Source organism: Polistes dominula, unplaced genomic scaffold (genome assembly GCF_049000335.1).
Source record: "Polistes dominula isolate Pdom_NZ unplaced genomic scaffold, Pdom_raw_medaka contig_269, whole genome shotgun sequence".
Taxonomy (NCBI): domain Eukaryota; kingdom Metazoa; phylum Arthropoda; class Insecta; order Hymenoptera; family Vespidae; genus Polistes; species Polistes dominula.
This window is the reverse complement of record NW_028300869.1, coordinates 210,533-228,066: the sequence shown is the minus strand read 5'-3', so window position 1 is coordinate 228,066 and position 17,534 is coordinate 210,533. Positions and strand designations below refer to the sequence as shown.

General features: G+C 28.2%; 2 protein-coding genes across 6 annotated transcripts in view; both read right to left on the bottom strand.

Annotated features, from left to right (window-relative positions):
• Positions 1-9,098, bottom strand: part of LOC107073512 (uncharacterized) — a 160,030-nt gene extending 150,932 nt beyond the window's left edge. The window contains exons 1-10 of one of the 5 annotated variants that reach the window (XM_089171078.1): positions 8,891-9,098; positions 8,238-8,678; positions 7,933-8,139; positions 7,422-7,552; positions 6,990-7,197; positions 6,549-6,749; positions 5,097-5,259; positions 4,685-5,008; positions 3,131-3,558; positions 1,714-3,053 (exon numbers count right to left, since the gene is read on the bottom strand). In XM_089171078.1, coding sequence (XP_089027204.1) covers positions 6,666-6,749; positions 6,990-7,197; positions 7,422-7,552; positions 7,933-8,139; positions 8,238-8,678; positions 8,891-8,998 — 1,179 coding nt within the window. In that variant the 5' untranslated portion in view covers positions 8,999-9,098 and the 3' untranslated portion in view covers positions 1,714-3,053; positions 3,131-3,558; positions 4,685-5,008; positions 5,097-5,259; positions 6,549-6,665. The other 4 variants (XM_089171086.1, XM_089171095.1, XM_089171103.1 and 1 more) reach the window with 4 other exon arrangements.
• A 299-nt stretch (positions 9,099-9,397) lies between these two features.
• Positions 9,398-17,534, bottom strand: LOC107073619 (uncharacterized). Its single transcript, XM_089171036.1, is given in 16 exon segments — positions 9,398-9,736; positions 9,739-10,071; positions 10,936-11,238; positions 11,329-11,512; positions 11,587-11,977; positions 12,076-12,286; positions 12,367-12,579; positions 12,660-12,810; positions 12,873-13,106; positions 13,187-13,275; positions 13,346-13,492; positions 13,568-16,063; positions 16,165-16,309; positions 16,414-16,537; positions 16,631-16,971; positions 17,166-17,534. Coding segments are annotated over 15 exon segments (5,193 nt in total). The 5' UTR covers positions 16,773-16,971; positions 17,166-17,534; the 3' UTR covers positions 9,398-9,706.

The following is a 17,534-nucleotide window of genomic DNA, read 5'->3' as shown; positions in this document are numbered from 1 at the left end:
TATTTAGAAATTTAGAAATGTAGGTAGCGCAATTCTACGAGTCTTTAAAGCTTTGACGAGTCGAAGGAACACTTTAAATTTTAGTTCAACTTTAAAATAATTCTTGCGTTTTTCCTGATATTTTTTTTTATTTAAAAAAAAAATTTATAAAAATTTTACATTTACTTTTGGAAGAATAAAAGAAATTCTAGAATGAACAGAAAAGCAGTTTTTTCTGTTTCGTATGAATAGAAAGAAACTTGAGACGTAGATAACGAAGAGCGATTACTATTAACAGCGTAAATACAAGATGTTTCGATAATAGCTCCGGACAATAACCGTAAAAGTAAAACCAAGGAAACTATTCTTTCTTTTGTCGAGATCTGGTAGTGTGAGTATGAGTACATGAGAATGATTTGTGTGTGTGCGTGTGCGGCATGTGCGGCGCTGCGTGCTTATGGCGTACGTGACCAAAAGCAGAACGATCATACGATCAATTGTCATTCGAGAAGATGCAAAGTGGGCATTCGAAAAAAAAGAAAAATTAAGAAGAATAACACTTCAAAAAAATGATGAAAGATGATGAGAGGAATAACGCGTATTATATATATACATGGATATGTATATTTATATGATATGTATGTTTATATGTATATGTATATGGAATGAAAGTATGAGCGCAAGGATGGTACTTTCTTAGAAACTATAAAGAGTATGTGTTTCGTATGACAAAAGATTCTGCTAACCATAAATAATACGACGAATAACAAAAAGCTAAATATACAGCGTTATAAGAAATAGTTTTGTTACCACATTGAAGATCGCTGACGAGATATCTCGTTTTCCGTATTACCTTGCTAAGGGCTGTTGATAAGATATTCCAACTATTATAAATGTAATACTTATAATTCATACTATGTGATCTAAATAAAACTGTGATCAAATGATAATTATTCCTATGTATAAATATTGTTTTAAGAAGAGCAACATTTTTCTATTTTTTTTTCATCATGTTTTATATTGATTTTATTATAGTATGATTTTTACCAAATATTAGAATATAATTAACATTACTTTATTCTCTCTTTATTTCGTAATATGCTGTTGTATTTTGAACTTTGTTAATATCATTTATAGTTTTGTTTTTATGAGCTTTTTCCCAAACTATAATAAATGATATACCATAATACACGAAATTATATAAATATACCATATTTAAACTATTAAAAAAGAAAAAATCATGTGTGTAAATCACACGTGTTAGAATTAAAATCTTCAAAAAACTAAGTTTCGAGAAAATGAGACGAATGTACAGTTTCAAGAGTAAGATAATTGTATTACACGTAACTTTCATTTTTCACCGAGCAAAAAGAACTTAGTTCCAAAAAAAAAAGTTTTCCTATTTCCGTTAATTTACTTAAATATTTGAATCTCCATAATTAATATCGTAGACATTTGGAAATAGTAAATTATTCAAATTAGAGGAAATAATGTTGGTAAATATTTTGTTTCATTTGTTTGTTCCTTCTTATTTGTTTTTTTTTTGTTAGGAGACATTTTTTTCTTTTTTTGAAATTAACCGTCATTACGTTTTTATGAAAACTAACCTATTTTTGATACAAAAGTAGAAGATACGAGAAAGAATTCAATACGTAAAATAAAAATAAAAATAAAAATAAAATGAAAAGAATATTCAAAAGAGAAATGAAAAAGTAAATAAATAAAATAACTTACTTTGATACTGAGCTGATGCATCATAAATTGCGATTTGATTTATTTTTCTCTAAGTTAGTTCGATGATACGAATTCAAATTGGTGGTCACATGGTAATTGTGTGGTCGTAGTTTTTTCGCAACGAAAGTTGAGTAGAACAAAAATGATTAATTATGTCGTTTAAGTTGCACTCAGACGTTTCCTTAATGATGCTATTGTTGTTGTATAATTCATAAACCAGCGATTTGCCATCACGAACGTTTTTGACGAACGAACACGTGCACAAGAACTTTTGGAAAAAAGGCAATGAGCTGATATTTCATTGCCTATAATAGTGAATTGTACTTTTGATGAGAACAATGCACTTTTCAAAACCATATTTTTTCTCTTCTTTCTTTCTTTTGTTTTATAGATCGAAAATAATTTAAATATTGAATGCCGGCAAATATAATGAAAGAAAAAACGTTACGAAAATGAATAACGGTTGAAATCGAAACGTTTCGAATTATCGATATCACTGGTAACGCGTGAATCGATTATTTTATAATAAAATATAATTTTCATTGTAGATTATTTAAGGTTATGTACTTTATAGTTAATTATATTTCAATACGAATTGATTAACTTCTCGAAAAATACCGATCGATTTTAAATAACGATGATGAGAAAGAGAATGAGAAGAGAAATGAGAAAATGTCGACAACACTAACCTAAAAACGTCCGTTGAGAAATAAACTGGCAGTGGCATGCTCGTTGCGGTATGAAAATCCGTTTTTGTCAAACTTGGAAGAGAGGGCAGCACCATAGATCGTTCCGTGTCGCGCAAATATTCAAATCAAAAATAGAAGTTGGGTGTCTTAAAAAAAAAATGTATGAAGAAAATTAATATTTTATGTGGAATGTTGAACAATTAAAGAACAAATTAAAAAAGAGTGGTCTTTGTACTATAAGTAAAAAAAATATTCTGCAGGAACAATGAGTATTATATAAATTATCATAACTAACCTCATTATCACACGATTTTCCAAACAATAATTAATTTAGACAATGTTTCATTAATTTAAATAATTTTAAAGAAAATAATTATTATTTATGAATTAGGATAATATTTTGTGGTCAAAATAAAGAGTTATCCAACTGCCCTCTCAAGACCTTGATTAACTACTCAATTAATTACTAGAGCAACATTTTTTTGTTATTTTTAATATCTTAAAGGCAAACTATTGAAATGACCTCACATTAAACTCTTTTGAAGGGGTGACTAGCGAATATGAACATAGTAATTGGAAAACCTGTCCAAATAGAATGGTTTCCGGATAATCATTACAGCGACAAACACTTCTCATGATACCAAAAAATTTCTGAAAACGATAAACGTAAAAATGTTAAAATAGTAAAAGAATGATAAATTATACAAGATAAGAACGATAATACATACTTCCAGTTGATCTTGATTAAGATGACACGTCAATAAATATTCGTAGTTGCTTTCTTTGTGTAAAAATTCTCCCAATTCAAGAGTTGCTTGTAAGGTAATTTTCAATCTGATGAGAGTACTGGAAGTGATTGCGAAAAAGAATTTTCAACCTCTTCTCTTCCATTTGCAAATTTCTCCTTCTTGGTCTTCCGCTTTTTTTTTGTTAAGTAGTTTTTTGTTATTAGCTTTAAATTCCCACATTTTTAACCCTTTCACTGCGGTGGGCGTATATATACATTCTCAGAAGTCCATCAATATATACAACAGGCGTAAAAATACGTTCTGCGAAGTCCATCAATATACACGGTAGGCGTATATATACGTTCTTAGGAGCCCATCGATATATACAGCAGACGTAAATATTCTAGACTACAATAGTTCTATGGGCGCTGTCGATAAAACGGACATGGTTATTAGTACTATTGAATGTACAAGAAAAATCTATAAATGGTATAAACAATTTTTTGTTCATTTGTTAGATTTTGTAAGTATTTGGAACTCTTATGTAATATATAAATGCAAATCACGTAAGTAGTTATTGTTCGCATCATTTCATTTATTACTTACGAGGTCTGTCCCAAAAGTATCCGACCTACCTCCATATTTCTCCCCCGAAGTTACTTTTCATCGTCTGGCTTATGACATCCTTTAAAGTAGTCCCTATTTGATTGAATAACACGCTCCCAACGCCCTTTCCACTTTTGAAAGCAGTCCTGGTACTCGTTTTTCGGTATCGCCTTTAAAGCGTTCGTCGCATTAGTTTCAATCGTTTGCACATCGTCAAATCGGTGTCCTTTAAGGGGTATTTTCAATATTGGAAACAGTCAAAAGTCGCAGGGAGCTGTATCGGGACTGTACGAAGGCTGACGAAGCTGTACAACACGATGTTTACTTAAATATTGCTGCACGAGGTTCGATACATGTGCTGGCACGTTATCGCAAATCTGCAAATCTTCAGTTAAAATCCTCCAAACACTACTTTTCGTTATTCCAAGGTCATTTTCTAGTTCTCGCACAGTCAATCGACGATCTTCATTGATTGCAAGTAGCACACGTTTGATTTTATAGTTTGTTTTTGCTGTCGAAGGTCGCCCAGAACGTGGGTCACTATCAACAGATGTGCGGCCATCTTTGAACCGTTTATACTACTCTTTTATTTGCGTATTGCCCATACACTCGTTCCAAAATGCTGTCTTCATCATTTCGATAGTCTCTGCACAACTCTTTTTCAGTTTAAAGCAAAATTTAATACAAATTCGTTGCTACAATTGCAGCAAAATGTGACGAACGCTTTAAAGGCGATACCGAAAAACGAGTACCAGGACTGCCTTTAAAAGTGGAAAGGGCGTTGGAAGCGTGTTATTCAATCAAATAGGGACTACTTTAAAGGATGTCATAAGCCAAACGACGAAGAGTAACTTTAGAGGAGAAATATGGAGGTAGGTCGGATACTTTTGGGACAGACCTCGTATAACTGAAATATTTGAGAAAAATCTAAAAACATCAGCTGCATACCGAAGAGGTAGTAATATGGATGGTAGCCCATTACGTCTTATTGAAAGGCATTTTCCAAGCAAATATATGAATCCGTCAGCCAAAAAAAATCCTGTTCGAAAATGTACAGTATGCAGTAATCACAGAATTCGTAGAGAAACCATGTATGAATGCAAGGTATGTAATGTAGCCTTATATGTCGATCCATGTTTTAGGATATACCATACAGAAGTGGATTATTAGATTTCTTCTATTATATTTTTGTTAGCTTTATTCGTTTATAATGTAAAATTGTTTATCATTCTTTTTTCTTTATACGTAATTAGCAACTGTTATTGATGAAATCTGTAAATTGAGTTATGTAAATTAAGATAGCATAAAAGGCTACTTAAAATAAATAAGTAATGGATATTTTTCATTCACTTGCGATTACTTTTTAAGTCCTACGAATAGTTTCAAATCTCCAGGTACTGTTTTGGTCACTGGTTGCACGGAGTAGCAACCGACGTGCGTATAACGCGCTGTCCCTGGTGATGGATTACTCCGAGGTCGCGCCGCAGTGAAAGGGTTAAATATTCCAGAAAATCACTTATTACCTAGCGAAATTCAAGATTATTATTTTCTTATTTCAAAATGCTTCAGAAGTAAACATTAGTAAAGAAAAAAGAAATTATTTGAATTGTTCAGTTAGGATAAAGGTATTGCAATTTAGTAGAAAACAGGGTGTAGGGACCATTTATATCTCAGTTTGATTAATTTTAGAACATTTTCCAATTATTTAATTTAACTCTTTGGGGCACAGTGGGATTAAAAGTGTCCCACTTTTTTGATACACCGTAATGCACGGTGGGACATTTTTAGTCTTACCTCGAAATATTATTGCAATAGCTAAACATGCTCTTAAGATTACATTTCGTTTTTTTTACGCAAAATAATTAGTTATTAACTCTTTTTTTTATGTTTTTACATTATTACATTATGTAATACTTTTATTAATAAACAATATACCAATTTGGTTTCATTTAAAACTTAATCAAATTTTTATGCAACATAGGGCTATTTTATTATCTGAAATTCCATGCCGCAAAGAGTTAAAATAACTGAATATATATATAGAGACAGAAATCAGTACACATGAAAGTTTGATGATGAATATCTTTCGAACGCTTAATTTAATCGCCAACACATAAGACACCATTTTTATAGAACAGTTAATTTCCTACAAAAATTGATATTGCGCATTTTATAATAGTCATTTTTTGTCGAGTTATAAAATTCATAAACAAAAATGAAATTTGTCTTAAAATAATCAAACTTAAATCATCAATATCATTCAAATGGTGAGGTTTACGGAAAAAATGTAAGATACCTTTTTTGTAGAGCATTAAATTTCCTACAAAATTCGTCTAGAACATTTTTCTGTACAATCAATTAATGATGAGGTATGAATTTTATTCTATTGGACTGAGAAAAAAATAAAAAACTGCGATGCGGAGGATTTTCCTATTAAAATTAAGAGCTCATATTTTGTGAGAATTTTTTTATGGTGTCTTGCAACTCATTTTTCCGTGGCTCTTGTAAAAAAAAAAAAATAATTGATTTTTTTGACCCACCCTAATAAATATTTATAATATTTATATATAAAATATATTTAATAATTAATAAATTAATAATAATATTTTATAAAATATATTAATTAATATATTTAATATTTTATATATTTTTTAAATATATATATATAGTCACCACGTAGAGTTTTATTTTTTTATAGTAATTATTAAAGTAAGGAATCATTTGAAACTTTGTTATGAGTCAAACATGAATAAGAGAAATGTCATTATTAATTAGTAGTTTCATAAAACTACTCATTTTTTATTATACTTACATAAATTTGATGTATGTTTTAATTATTTATTCCAACATTTATTAGCAGAAATACTGAGTTTTCCCAACTTCCGGATGTATCTATTAAGTGTGTTTTTGCAGGGAAGAGAGAGGATTTTCAAATTTCATTTCTTAAAGCTTCATCTTTAATTGTCATAGAGTTCACTTTCTGCGCTTTAATTATTTGTAAGAGTGATTTAATCTGCAAAAAAAAAAAAAAAGAATAATTTTATATAAATCATCTCAGACAGTTAACTGCTAATCATTCTCCAGCACCACATAAATTTTGGAATTTGCAAATCTTTGATACACAATTGTATAAAAGTATAATCATGAACGTGTAACTCAAATTGGTAAAGTTTTACGATTATTGAGATTTATCTTGTAATAAATGATCTCGAAACAAAAATAAAAATGATTAACAGGAAATATAAAGATATACTTTTCGTTTAAGACGCTTAATTTGCTTTCTTTTGAGACTGTCCTGATATTTCAAACTATCATAGCGATCTTTGATATCAGGCTTGATTCTATAAGATTGATTCAGTAATTTGTATCGCAATTTTCGGCAAGCAACACATCGGAAACCATTCATATGTTTCTTGTATTTTTCGTTAGGCTGTGACACACCAGTGCACGATGATGAACATCTATGATAGATAAAGTAATAAAATTATCTAATCTTGATTTGAAAACAATAAAATAAATATAATTAGTAATAAAAGCTCAGAGATCTAAAATGTTATAAAAGATTTACAATTGTTTTTACTAGGAATTTATAACCGTAGTGCGCGACATATTCAAAAAGATTTGTTGTCATAAATAATGATTTACATAAAAATTATTACTTCTTGCATTGACATACAGTAATTACCTTTCTTTATCAAATCCAGTCCCATCACATAACTCACAATCTTCTAAATCTTTTAGAAATTTCCAAAAGTCTGATATGTCAGAAAAATCAGAGTTGAATTCAACCAACTCTTGCGTTTTAAGGTTTAACAACTAATCAAGAAGAAATATAATTAGATTATATTATAGAAACTATAGAAATATAATTAATTAAAATTAGCTATAATAATTATATATTATATATTAATTATATTAAAGAAATATTAGGTCAAGTCATAAATAACTTCCCTTTTTATGAAACAAAGAATAGCGTTTCTGCTACTAATAAGTGCACGACACTTTTCATGGTGTTTCTTTTTGCACTCTTTGTATTTGTTGAACGTATCTATTGAATTTTGCTCCAATATTACCTTTAAAAGGTTCGTCAAAGTTGGAAAGAAAATCGGAAGTTACTTATGACTCGACTTAATATTTAATTAAATAGAATTATAATTATAGTATTAGAAATAATTATTACAATTGAAATTCCTTACCGAGATATTGGAGTTGTCATTAATTGTAACACGAAATTTCAAATTCATATTTACTTTATCCAAATAGCATAATACTAGACTGTGAGGATTGACCAAATCAGTTGTCCAGCACCAATTTTTTGGTAAAGCTTTGATTTTTAGCACATTAATAATTGTTGACGTAGATAACTTCTTAACATCAATCTTTGAACCAGGCAACTCGTGTGACTGTGAATAAATAATATAATTACAATATTATTGTAGTTTTCAACTGGTAAATTATAACGATAGGACGTTACAATAAAATTTTGCAGAATATTTTTTACCTGTTCTTCATTCTCATAATTATTAATTTCTTCAGAACTTAGTGAAGCAACTGGACTTTTTGGACGGTCACAATTTTTAACAGAATTATTAATAATTATTATTTTCTCATTTGTCTGTGCTACATTTCCACTAGTATCAACATTATTAACACTTCCATTTGTTGATAGTACATCACATACAACATTTGAAGTTTTAACTGTATTACTATTACTATTAGTACTACTTCTGATTTCACACAACTTTGTAGGATTTAACGTTGGAATAGCTTCGGGCTTAAGTGAATACCTTTCCCTAAATATTTCTTCAATCCCATTAGCCATTTTTATTTTATCACTCTTAATGATATCCTCTTCATTAAAATGTAACTCACAAACGTATTGTTTTTTTGGTATTAATTGCAGATTTAATCCACTACTCCATAATTTTACCAGATCAGGATGCTGTTGAAAGAATAAAATTATTATGTGAATTGCAATAGATTGAAGATAGATAAACGTAGAAAAATAGAAAAACTGTAGAAGGATTTTTTAAAGATAGAATTCAGCAACAACAACAAAATACAATTTTTTACTTTCAGTTTGATTAACCCATTTACATCATTGTATTCTTTTATATTAGTAATTAATAAAACTATCAATTAAGGTTATCTTACCTGTGGTACAGTGAATAAAGACGTATTTCTCCGATTTAATTTAGCATTCCTGTTACGATCCTTGACTCGTCCACTTATACACCCATGAACAATACATTTATTTACCATTTTTAAATAAATATTACTTTTTATAAATTAATATTATTAACAATTGTCAATGAAAAATAAAATATATGTTACCAAAGCGCAACTCTCTACTCACTCCGACAGATGGCGCAGCGGTCGTCGCTGCCAACCGCGTTAGCAACAAGATCTGCTAGGGAATTTTCCCCAAGCCACTCTTGGTTTATACAACAATATTATTATTATATTATTTTTATATTATTTTTATATTATATTATTATTAACAAAAGCCGAGCTGTACGGACGCAATAAAAGTCACTACGTTACAACTAACATTTGGGCGCCTAGTTTCTTTCTCCTCCCGCACGTAGGATAAATCTTACACTATCGACTGAAGGACGAGCTGAGCTGGTAAAGCGCGGCAAATTTGAATTAAAGATAGTATACTTTCTTTACATATATATATATTTACTTCTAAATCTCTCAAACAAATTTCATTCATAAATTCAATGTTTATTAATATCTTAACAATTTATATTTTACATATAATATATTAACATTGACTTATATACTATATAAAAAAATATAAATTATCTCTTTCCCTTTATAATGTTGTTACAACTTAAAAATTAATTCGCACACGACAATTACTTCATTATAATATATCAGCATTTCACAAATAGCACGATAACTGCATATATATGCTATATATATTCTCTCTGAATAAAAATATCCTAATCAAGTATAACATTTTTAAGGATTTACATTGAGTTTCGTTGGTTTTTTAAACTGTTATTACGAATGGGAGAACGAAAATCAAGTGACACTCTACTCGAAGCATTTTTAAGAACAATCGGAGATAGTTCGGGTGGATTATTATAATTATAAAGTTTTTCTAAGCGCCTTTGCAAAGCTGCTGATTTAATCGACTTAGAATTTCGTGTATCTGAGCGTGGATTAGAGCCTATTGAAATAGATATATTATTTTTGGTCAATGTCTCTTTGTCTGGGGTATTTTTATCAGGAGTAATGTACGAAGATGTTCTTAAATTTGTTTTCTTTTGCACTTCTAATGAAATATCTTCTGCACATTTGGCAGCATAACTCGCATAGGATATCTAAAAAGTAAGAAAAGAAGTATATTATTATTTTATCTAACTAATAAATAATAAAACAAGAAAATAAATAAATAAATAAATAAATAAATATATAGATATATATTAAAATATATTATATACAGGGTGATTCTTGGAACGGAAGCAGGTAATAACTTTTTTTTAAGTAACAATAGAAAAAAATCATAAAAGAAAAAGTTATATGGCACAACAAATGTCAACTTTCTATGACTCTACTTTATTTGAAAATGCATTGATGCATCCGCTAGATGCAGTTGCATTTTTTTTTTAAAGAATTTTATATTTTTTTTTACACTATACGATTTTTTTTATTCTGCGTTAAAAAGTATTTAGTGAAGGTCATTGAAATATCAATAGTTTACGAGATATTAAATGTTTCATATCAGAAATGTATTTTATTACAATAAATGTTCGAATGTTTTTCCATTTCATTCTAAACAATTAGATGAGCACATTCTATTGCGCTTTTTTACATTATTCATTACATTTTTTAATTGATTTGAATTGATATTGGAACAGTACATTGTTATATTCTCCTTATATAACTTCAAATATCTTTCAAACTATTGACATTTCAATGACCTTCATTTAATACTTTTTAACGCAGAATAAAAAAAAGAATCGAATAGTGTAAAAAAATATAAAGTTCCATTTAAAAAAAAGGGTAACTAGCGAGTGCATCGATGCATTTTCAAAAAAAGTAAGTTCATAGAAAGTTGATATTTGTTGTGCCATATAACTTTTTCCTTTATGATTTTTTTCTATTGTTACTTAAAAAAAAGTTATTACCCACCTCCGTTCCTTTATATATATATATATATATAAACAAAATAAAAGATTATTTACCTTGATTAAATCTTGAATATTTTCAAAAGCTTGACGAAGATGATTGTGCCGAGGATTACGCGTAAATACACTTCTATCTGTACAATATGCTATTGGTATATTCCAGGATGTGGCACATCTCCATTCTAAATTACTACAGGCTACAAGTGAACCTGTAGTAAGAATTTCTGTATAACCAAATGTAGATACACCTTGCCAAAATAAAATAGATAAATATGAAGATCCTGACGTGTCATTTTCTTGCGAATTTTCATATGATGATAATGGACATGCTATATTTACAGCATCAAAATTTTTCATACCCTTGAAAAAAAAAAAAAAAGGAAAAGGAATATTATATCAATTAGATGTATCTTTAAGGTAGTTTAAATATAACATTAAATATATACTTACATAAGGACAATTAATAATTGAGCATACGATCCCTACAGTATCGAATTCTCCATAAAGTGGATTAAACGAATGATCTGTTATACTCCACAATGGAGTATATATACGAGATTGAGGAAAATCTTTACATATTTCTTCTTTATTGAACATTGTATTTCGAGATGCTGTAAGTTGAAGATCACCGGATCTGTAAAATATTATTAAATATAACAATAAAAAAAAGAATATATATATCTATATATATTTTTAATAATTACATACCGCTTGCCAGAAGCTATTACATTATGAATCGATATACGAGTTCCTTCCTTAAAAATATCGATGATATCTTCACTAGGAGCCCAAATTGTTAATATTGCACTTGTATTATCTTCATTGATGCGAACTTTAAGAACTGATGAAACTTGACGAGGTGCTGGCATATTTTCACGAAACTTTGATTCTAATTCTTGTTTAAATTCCTCTACTACGCGACTTCGGTTTACCATTTTTTTCTCTTGTCCATTCAAATCAATATCATCAGAATCAAAATTATCATTTCTAGCAGAATCAAATTTTTGTTCAGCTTCTGCATAAAACGCTTCTACTTTTAATCTACATTGTTCTTCAAAAGCGAGATTAGCTTTCTCTTCGCATCGACTGTTTCGAAAAACTGGAATGTTATAATATATATATATATATATATATATCAAATATATATTATTTAAGGATTAAGATTAATTGTTGCAAAAATATGAAATTCTATCATACTAGATTCTCCAGAAGGATTTTTTTCATGATATAACATAGGATATGTTCTAGTAATCATAACTTTAAGTTTGCCAACTAAACCACCATTAGGGCACACATTTTTTAACTTAATTAGCATAGGTCCAGGACAATGTGTATACCCCAATTTAGTATTCCATTTAGTTCTTCTGGTTGAATTGGTATGAATTCTTAATGATACATCGTGTGGAATCTAATTAATAAGATAATAATATTAAAATAATATCAATCATAAAAAAGACAAATTTCATTTATTTTTTTTATCATACATACTTCTAAAGGAGTGCAACCCTGATCAAGATTCAACAGCTCTGCTCCAAATATCATTAATTTTGTACCCTCGCGTATTTTTCCAGATGTTATATAACTCATCATGGTTGTATCAATAGAAGCAGGAATGCTATACCATCCATCTGTTAATATTATTTTCCAATAATTTATGTTAGATACTATTTGACTAGTTTCTTTGTTTTGGTCATCTTTGGCCTGTACGCAAAAATGAAAATACATTGAATCAATTTTTAAAGAAATATAATACAATTTATTTTCTATTAATATATATTTACCTCAGTGATAGATGATACACATAAAACCATTCGTTTGAATGCACAATCATCTTTTTCCAATATCCTTCTTAAACATGGCCTTTGCAATCTATCGATTTCACGATCGTAACGATATTTAAGTTGTAGCATAACGTTAGCTGGTGTCAATGACCTATATATTGTAAATGAGGCTTTTAGCAATTTATAATAATATATTAAAGTAATAGTATTTACCTAGGTATAATAATACAATTAAATTTAATTCTATCCATAGATGCTAATTTCCAAATAATCCATTTGTAATGATTTTCAATCCAATCTCTAGGAATAAGATTCGGATCAACTCCTGGACTTGCTAGAAAAGATCGTTTAATCTCACTAATTCCTATATAATTATCTTTATCTGGTATAAGATAACCACCATCTTCCATCTCTAATCCATTTGAATTATTGGAAATGATTTCTTCTCTATATAAAATATAAATAATTAGTATTATATAAAACGAGTTCAATAAGAAAATACTGAGAAAATTGTTCTTATATTTTACCCATAAAAATCAATACAGCGAAATTTGAATGATAAAGCTGTAGTAGATGTAATTGTTAATATTTCTGATGATATACCCCGATCTATAAGCTATAGAAAAGAAAATTGTTAAGCAATTAATTAAGAATAGATAACATTTGAATATATATTTTATTAATACCTCTTCGGGAGTGCATAGATTTGGTACGTCATTCCTCACAAGTTTTTTCCAAGATAACCGATTATTATGATTTTCTTCTTTATACAACAACAATTTACCTTTAATAGCTTTAGGTTTATCAAGCTTTTTCCCTTTAATTATATTTTCCTAAAACAATAAATATATAATTATAATGAATAAATATTTAAAAATCCAAATCATAATTTGCATTAGGTTACTAACTTGTTCTAAAATAGCTTCAAGACGTTTTTGTAAAATATCTGTGATATTATCGATTGGTGGATCCATGTTAGATTTTAAATTTATTTCTTGCTTCGATATAAGTTCGTTTTCAGAAGTATTATTGCATTTAACACTTTCTTCATTAATATCACTAATTGTATCATCTTTAATCATTAGTTTCAAATTCTGCTTCATGCTATACTGTAAACGCCTCTTTTTGCCCCTCTTTCGTGTAGTAGGTTGTCTTCCGATAATAGGACTAGACGGTACTTCCTTTTTACAATTATCTACTTGAGAAACCCATTCCATGGTTTGATCATTATCTTTTTCATCTGCTAAGAGTGCAGCTGTACTAGCCATTATTTCATTAGAAAAAGTATTACTTCGGTTAATAGTTTCTGTATTATCATAAAACTTTTGATTTTCTTTTTCTTCTATAACATCTGTATCAGACAGTCTTACTTTCTTTGTATTACATAATAATTTACCTGTAGAATTATCACACATGTTTAAACTCTTTCGTTTATTTATAGGTTTGTTAGACAAATTATTGCATTGATTAATATCGGAAGTATCATCAAAAAGAACATTTTCGGCTTTATTCAATGCTTCCTTAGAAATAATAACTTTACGTCCTGCTGCGGTGGTAAATCCAATTTTTGAAACTTTGTATTTTTTTAAAACAGATTCATTTAAATTTGTGTTAATATCTTCTGAATCTTCTAGTGACTCAACTGGTTCTTTTAATTCATTTTTAACGTTCTTATTAATTTGAACGTCACCCAATTGTTCAAACAGCATTTTCTTCGTATTGGATAATGTTTCATTGCAAATATTCAATGATCGATCATCTACTGTTGCAAAAGAAGATGATAGATTTTTTATTTTATGATTATTACGTAAATTACTGTTATTGTTTAATTGAATATTCGTTAAGGATGTGATGTCATCTGCTTCAAGTAAAGATTTTGCTTTAGATATAGAAGATTCTGATACATTAATTTGTTTTCCACTTGCTGTAGAAAATCCCATAGGTGCTATGTCATCAGTTTCCAGTACCGACTTTGCTTTCAATATAGCAGACTCTGATACATTAATGTATTTTCCACTTGCTGTAGAAAATCCCATAGATGGTATATCATCTGTTTCTAATAAAGATTTTGCTTTGGATATAGAAGACTCTGATACATTAATTTGTTTTCCACTTGCTGTAGAAAATCCCATAGATGGTATATCATCAGTTTCCAATACCGACTTTGCTTTCAATATAGCAGACTCTGATACATTAATGTGTTTTCCACTTGCTGTAGAAAATCCCATAGATGGTATATCATCAGTTTCCAATACCGACTTTGCTTTCAATATAGCAGACTCTGATACATTAATGTGTTTTCCACTTGCTGTAGAAAATCCCATAGATGGTATATCATCAGTTTCCAATACCGACTTTGCTTTCAATATAGCAGACTCTGATACATTAATGTGTTTTCCACTTGCTGTAGAAAATCCCATAGATGGTATGTCATTAGTTTCCAGTACCGACTTTGCTTTCAATATAGCAGACTCTGATACATTAATTTGTTTTCCACTTGCTGTAGAAAATCCCATAGATGGTATATCATCAGTTTCCAATACCGACTTTGCTTTCAATATAGCAGACTCTGATACATTAATGTGTTTTCCACTTGCTGTAGAAAATCCCATAGATGGTATATCATCTGTTTCTAATAAAGATTTTGCTTTGGATATAGAAGACTCTGATACATTAATGTGTTTTCCACTTGTTGTAGAAAATCCCATAGATGGTATATCATCTGTTTCTAATAAAGATTTTGCTTTGGATATAGAAGACTCTGATACATTAATTTGTTTTCCACTTGCTGTAGAAAATCCCATAGATGGTATATCATCTGTTTCTAATAAAGATTTTGCTTTGGATATAGCAGACTCTGATACATTAATTTGTTTTCCACTTGCCGTAGAAAATCCTATATTATTCATTGTCACATTTGTTATTCTAATATTACTATTCAATATTTTCTTTTCATCACGCTCATCTTTATCTACATTATAATTTTCTCTTAATACTGTAACATTATCTTTTGATACTTCTTCGAAACGCCTCTTTTTATTATTACTTTTAATATTATGCATATCATTATTTTCAGCGAATTGTGCACAAATTTGATCTACGCTGGCAAAAGAAGCATCAGAGAAAAAATCTTGTGCACTATTACCTTCTAAAAAAATATTTTTCTTCTCTATATCGTCTAATGTATCCATAGCTACAATATCATTTTCTTCACTACCTTGATTATTCAATGCAATATTATCGACGTTTACGTTAGATGAAATATTCTTAAAAATTCTTCTTTTAGTTCTTCGTCTCACTCTTGTATAATTTATCACAGGAGACGTTGAAGTACATTCATCAAAAATATTCTTAATATTTGAATTATTTGGTGTACAATCTTTTAAATAATTATTTTGTTCGATCTAAAATATAATCGATGATAATATTATTACATTATTAAACATATATTCAATCGATACATACAATAATAAACATGTGTAATAAATTAAATCAAATTAATTACCTTCTCTGATGATTTTGTAGGAAAATTTTTATTCATTTCAGGTGTCTCTAAATCCGATGTCCATTGCTCATTAATCTTTGATATAAATGGTAATAAACCTAATGGTGTACTTGGAATAACTGCTGGTTTTTCAACGCTTGAAGTCCTATTTGAAAAACAAATATATATATATATATATATACATATATATATTTACTTATGCTACATATACTATTTATTAAATAATAAAATATATAAATATTATCTTACTGGAATAATTTATTGGTATCTAATAAAGACGTTTCAGAAATATTCAAAAACGAAGTATCAGCTTTTGAAACATTAGGTGTATGATATATTAAATCATTTTTATTTTCATTCTCATTCTCATTATCTGAAAAACATTACTCATATACAAACATAAATATATATGTATTTATGTTTTAAAATATTATAATGATAAATGAATTAAGTTAACAAATATTACCTGAAAATAATTCACTCGAACTGGCCGTACAGTTAGTGTCTTCTGATACATAGCCATTTGTTGTGTTTTCCCTAATATTTCCTTTACTATTTTTTATAGGAGTAGAATCTTCATAGATAAATTCTTCTGTATTGACATCCATAATCAAATTTATGGTATTGAGATACCATTTATATGTATAATATATTTCATATATTTTATTCACTTGAATTACATAAATCTTTTATACGTGTATATAAAAATTATTAATTAATTATAAATGATTCGAATTATTTTTAAATAATTCGAATGATGACCTAAATTGTGTCATTGAATCCGTTCAATTCTCTCATGAGATCCAACTAAAACCAAACAAAGAATCTCATCATCAATGAATATAAAGTACATATTATGTAGATACAAAAGATACATATCTATATATTATAAACAATATTAATAATAATCAAAAGTATACAATTAACATATGAGTTGATTCGTTTAAATATTAATATTTTAAACAATTATTTCAAAAGCCAATAATTTATCATTCAAATACCGGAAATCATTGATGTATTTTTGCTTTGATACTATTTAATATTATCAATGAATTATCATATAGATACACAATTTTGTAAATTTATTATTTTACAATATTTCTTTATAATGTAAATATATAATATGTACGTATGTATATATTTAATTTTGTTTTATAATTTAAACAAATTTTATATTAAATAAAAAATACATTTTACAATGTTACCACGTGAGGTTAGGAATATTTAATTCTTATGGTTAACCTCACTGATTAATATTTATTTTAAACCAAATTGTTATTTATGTTTGCAATTCAAACCGATATTATTCAATTTAGGAATTTAATATAAATGTAATAACATTTGCAAACTCAAATAATAATATTTATTAA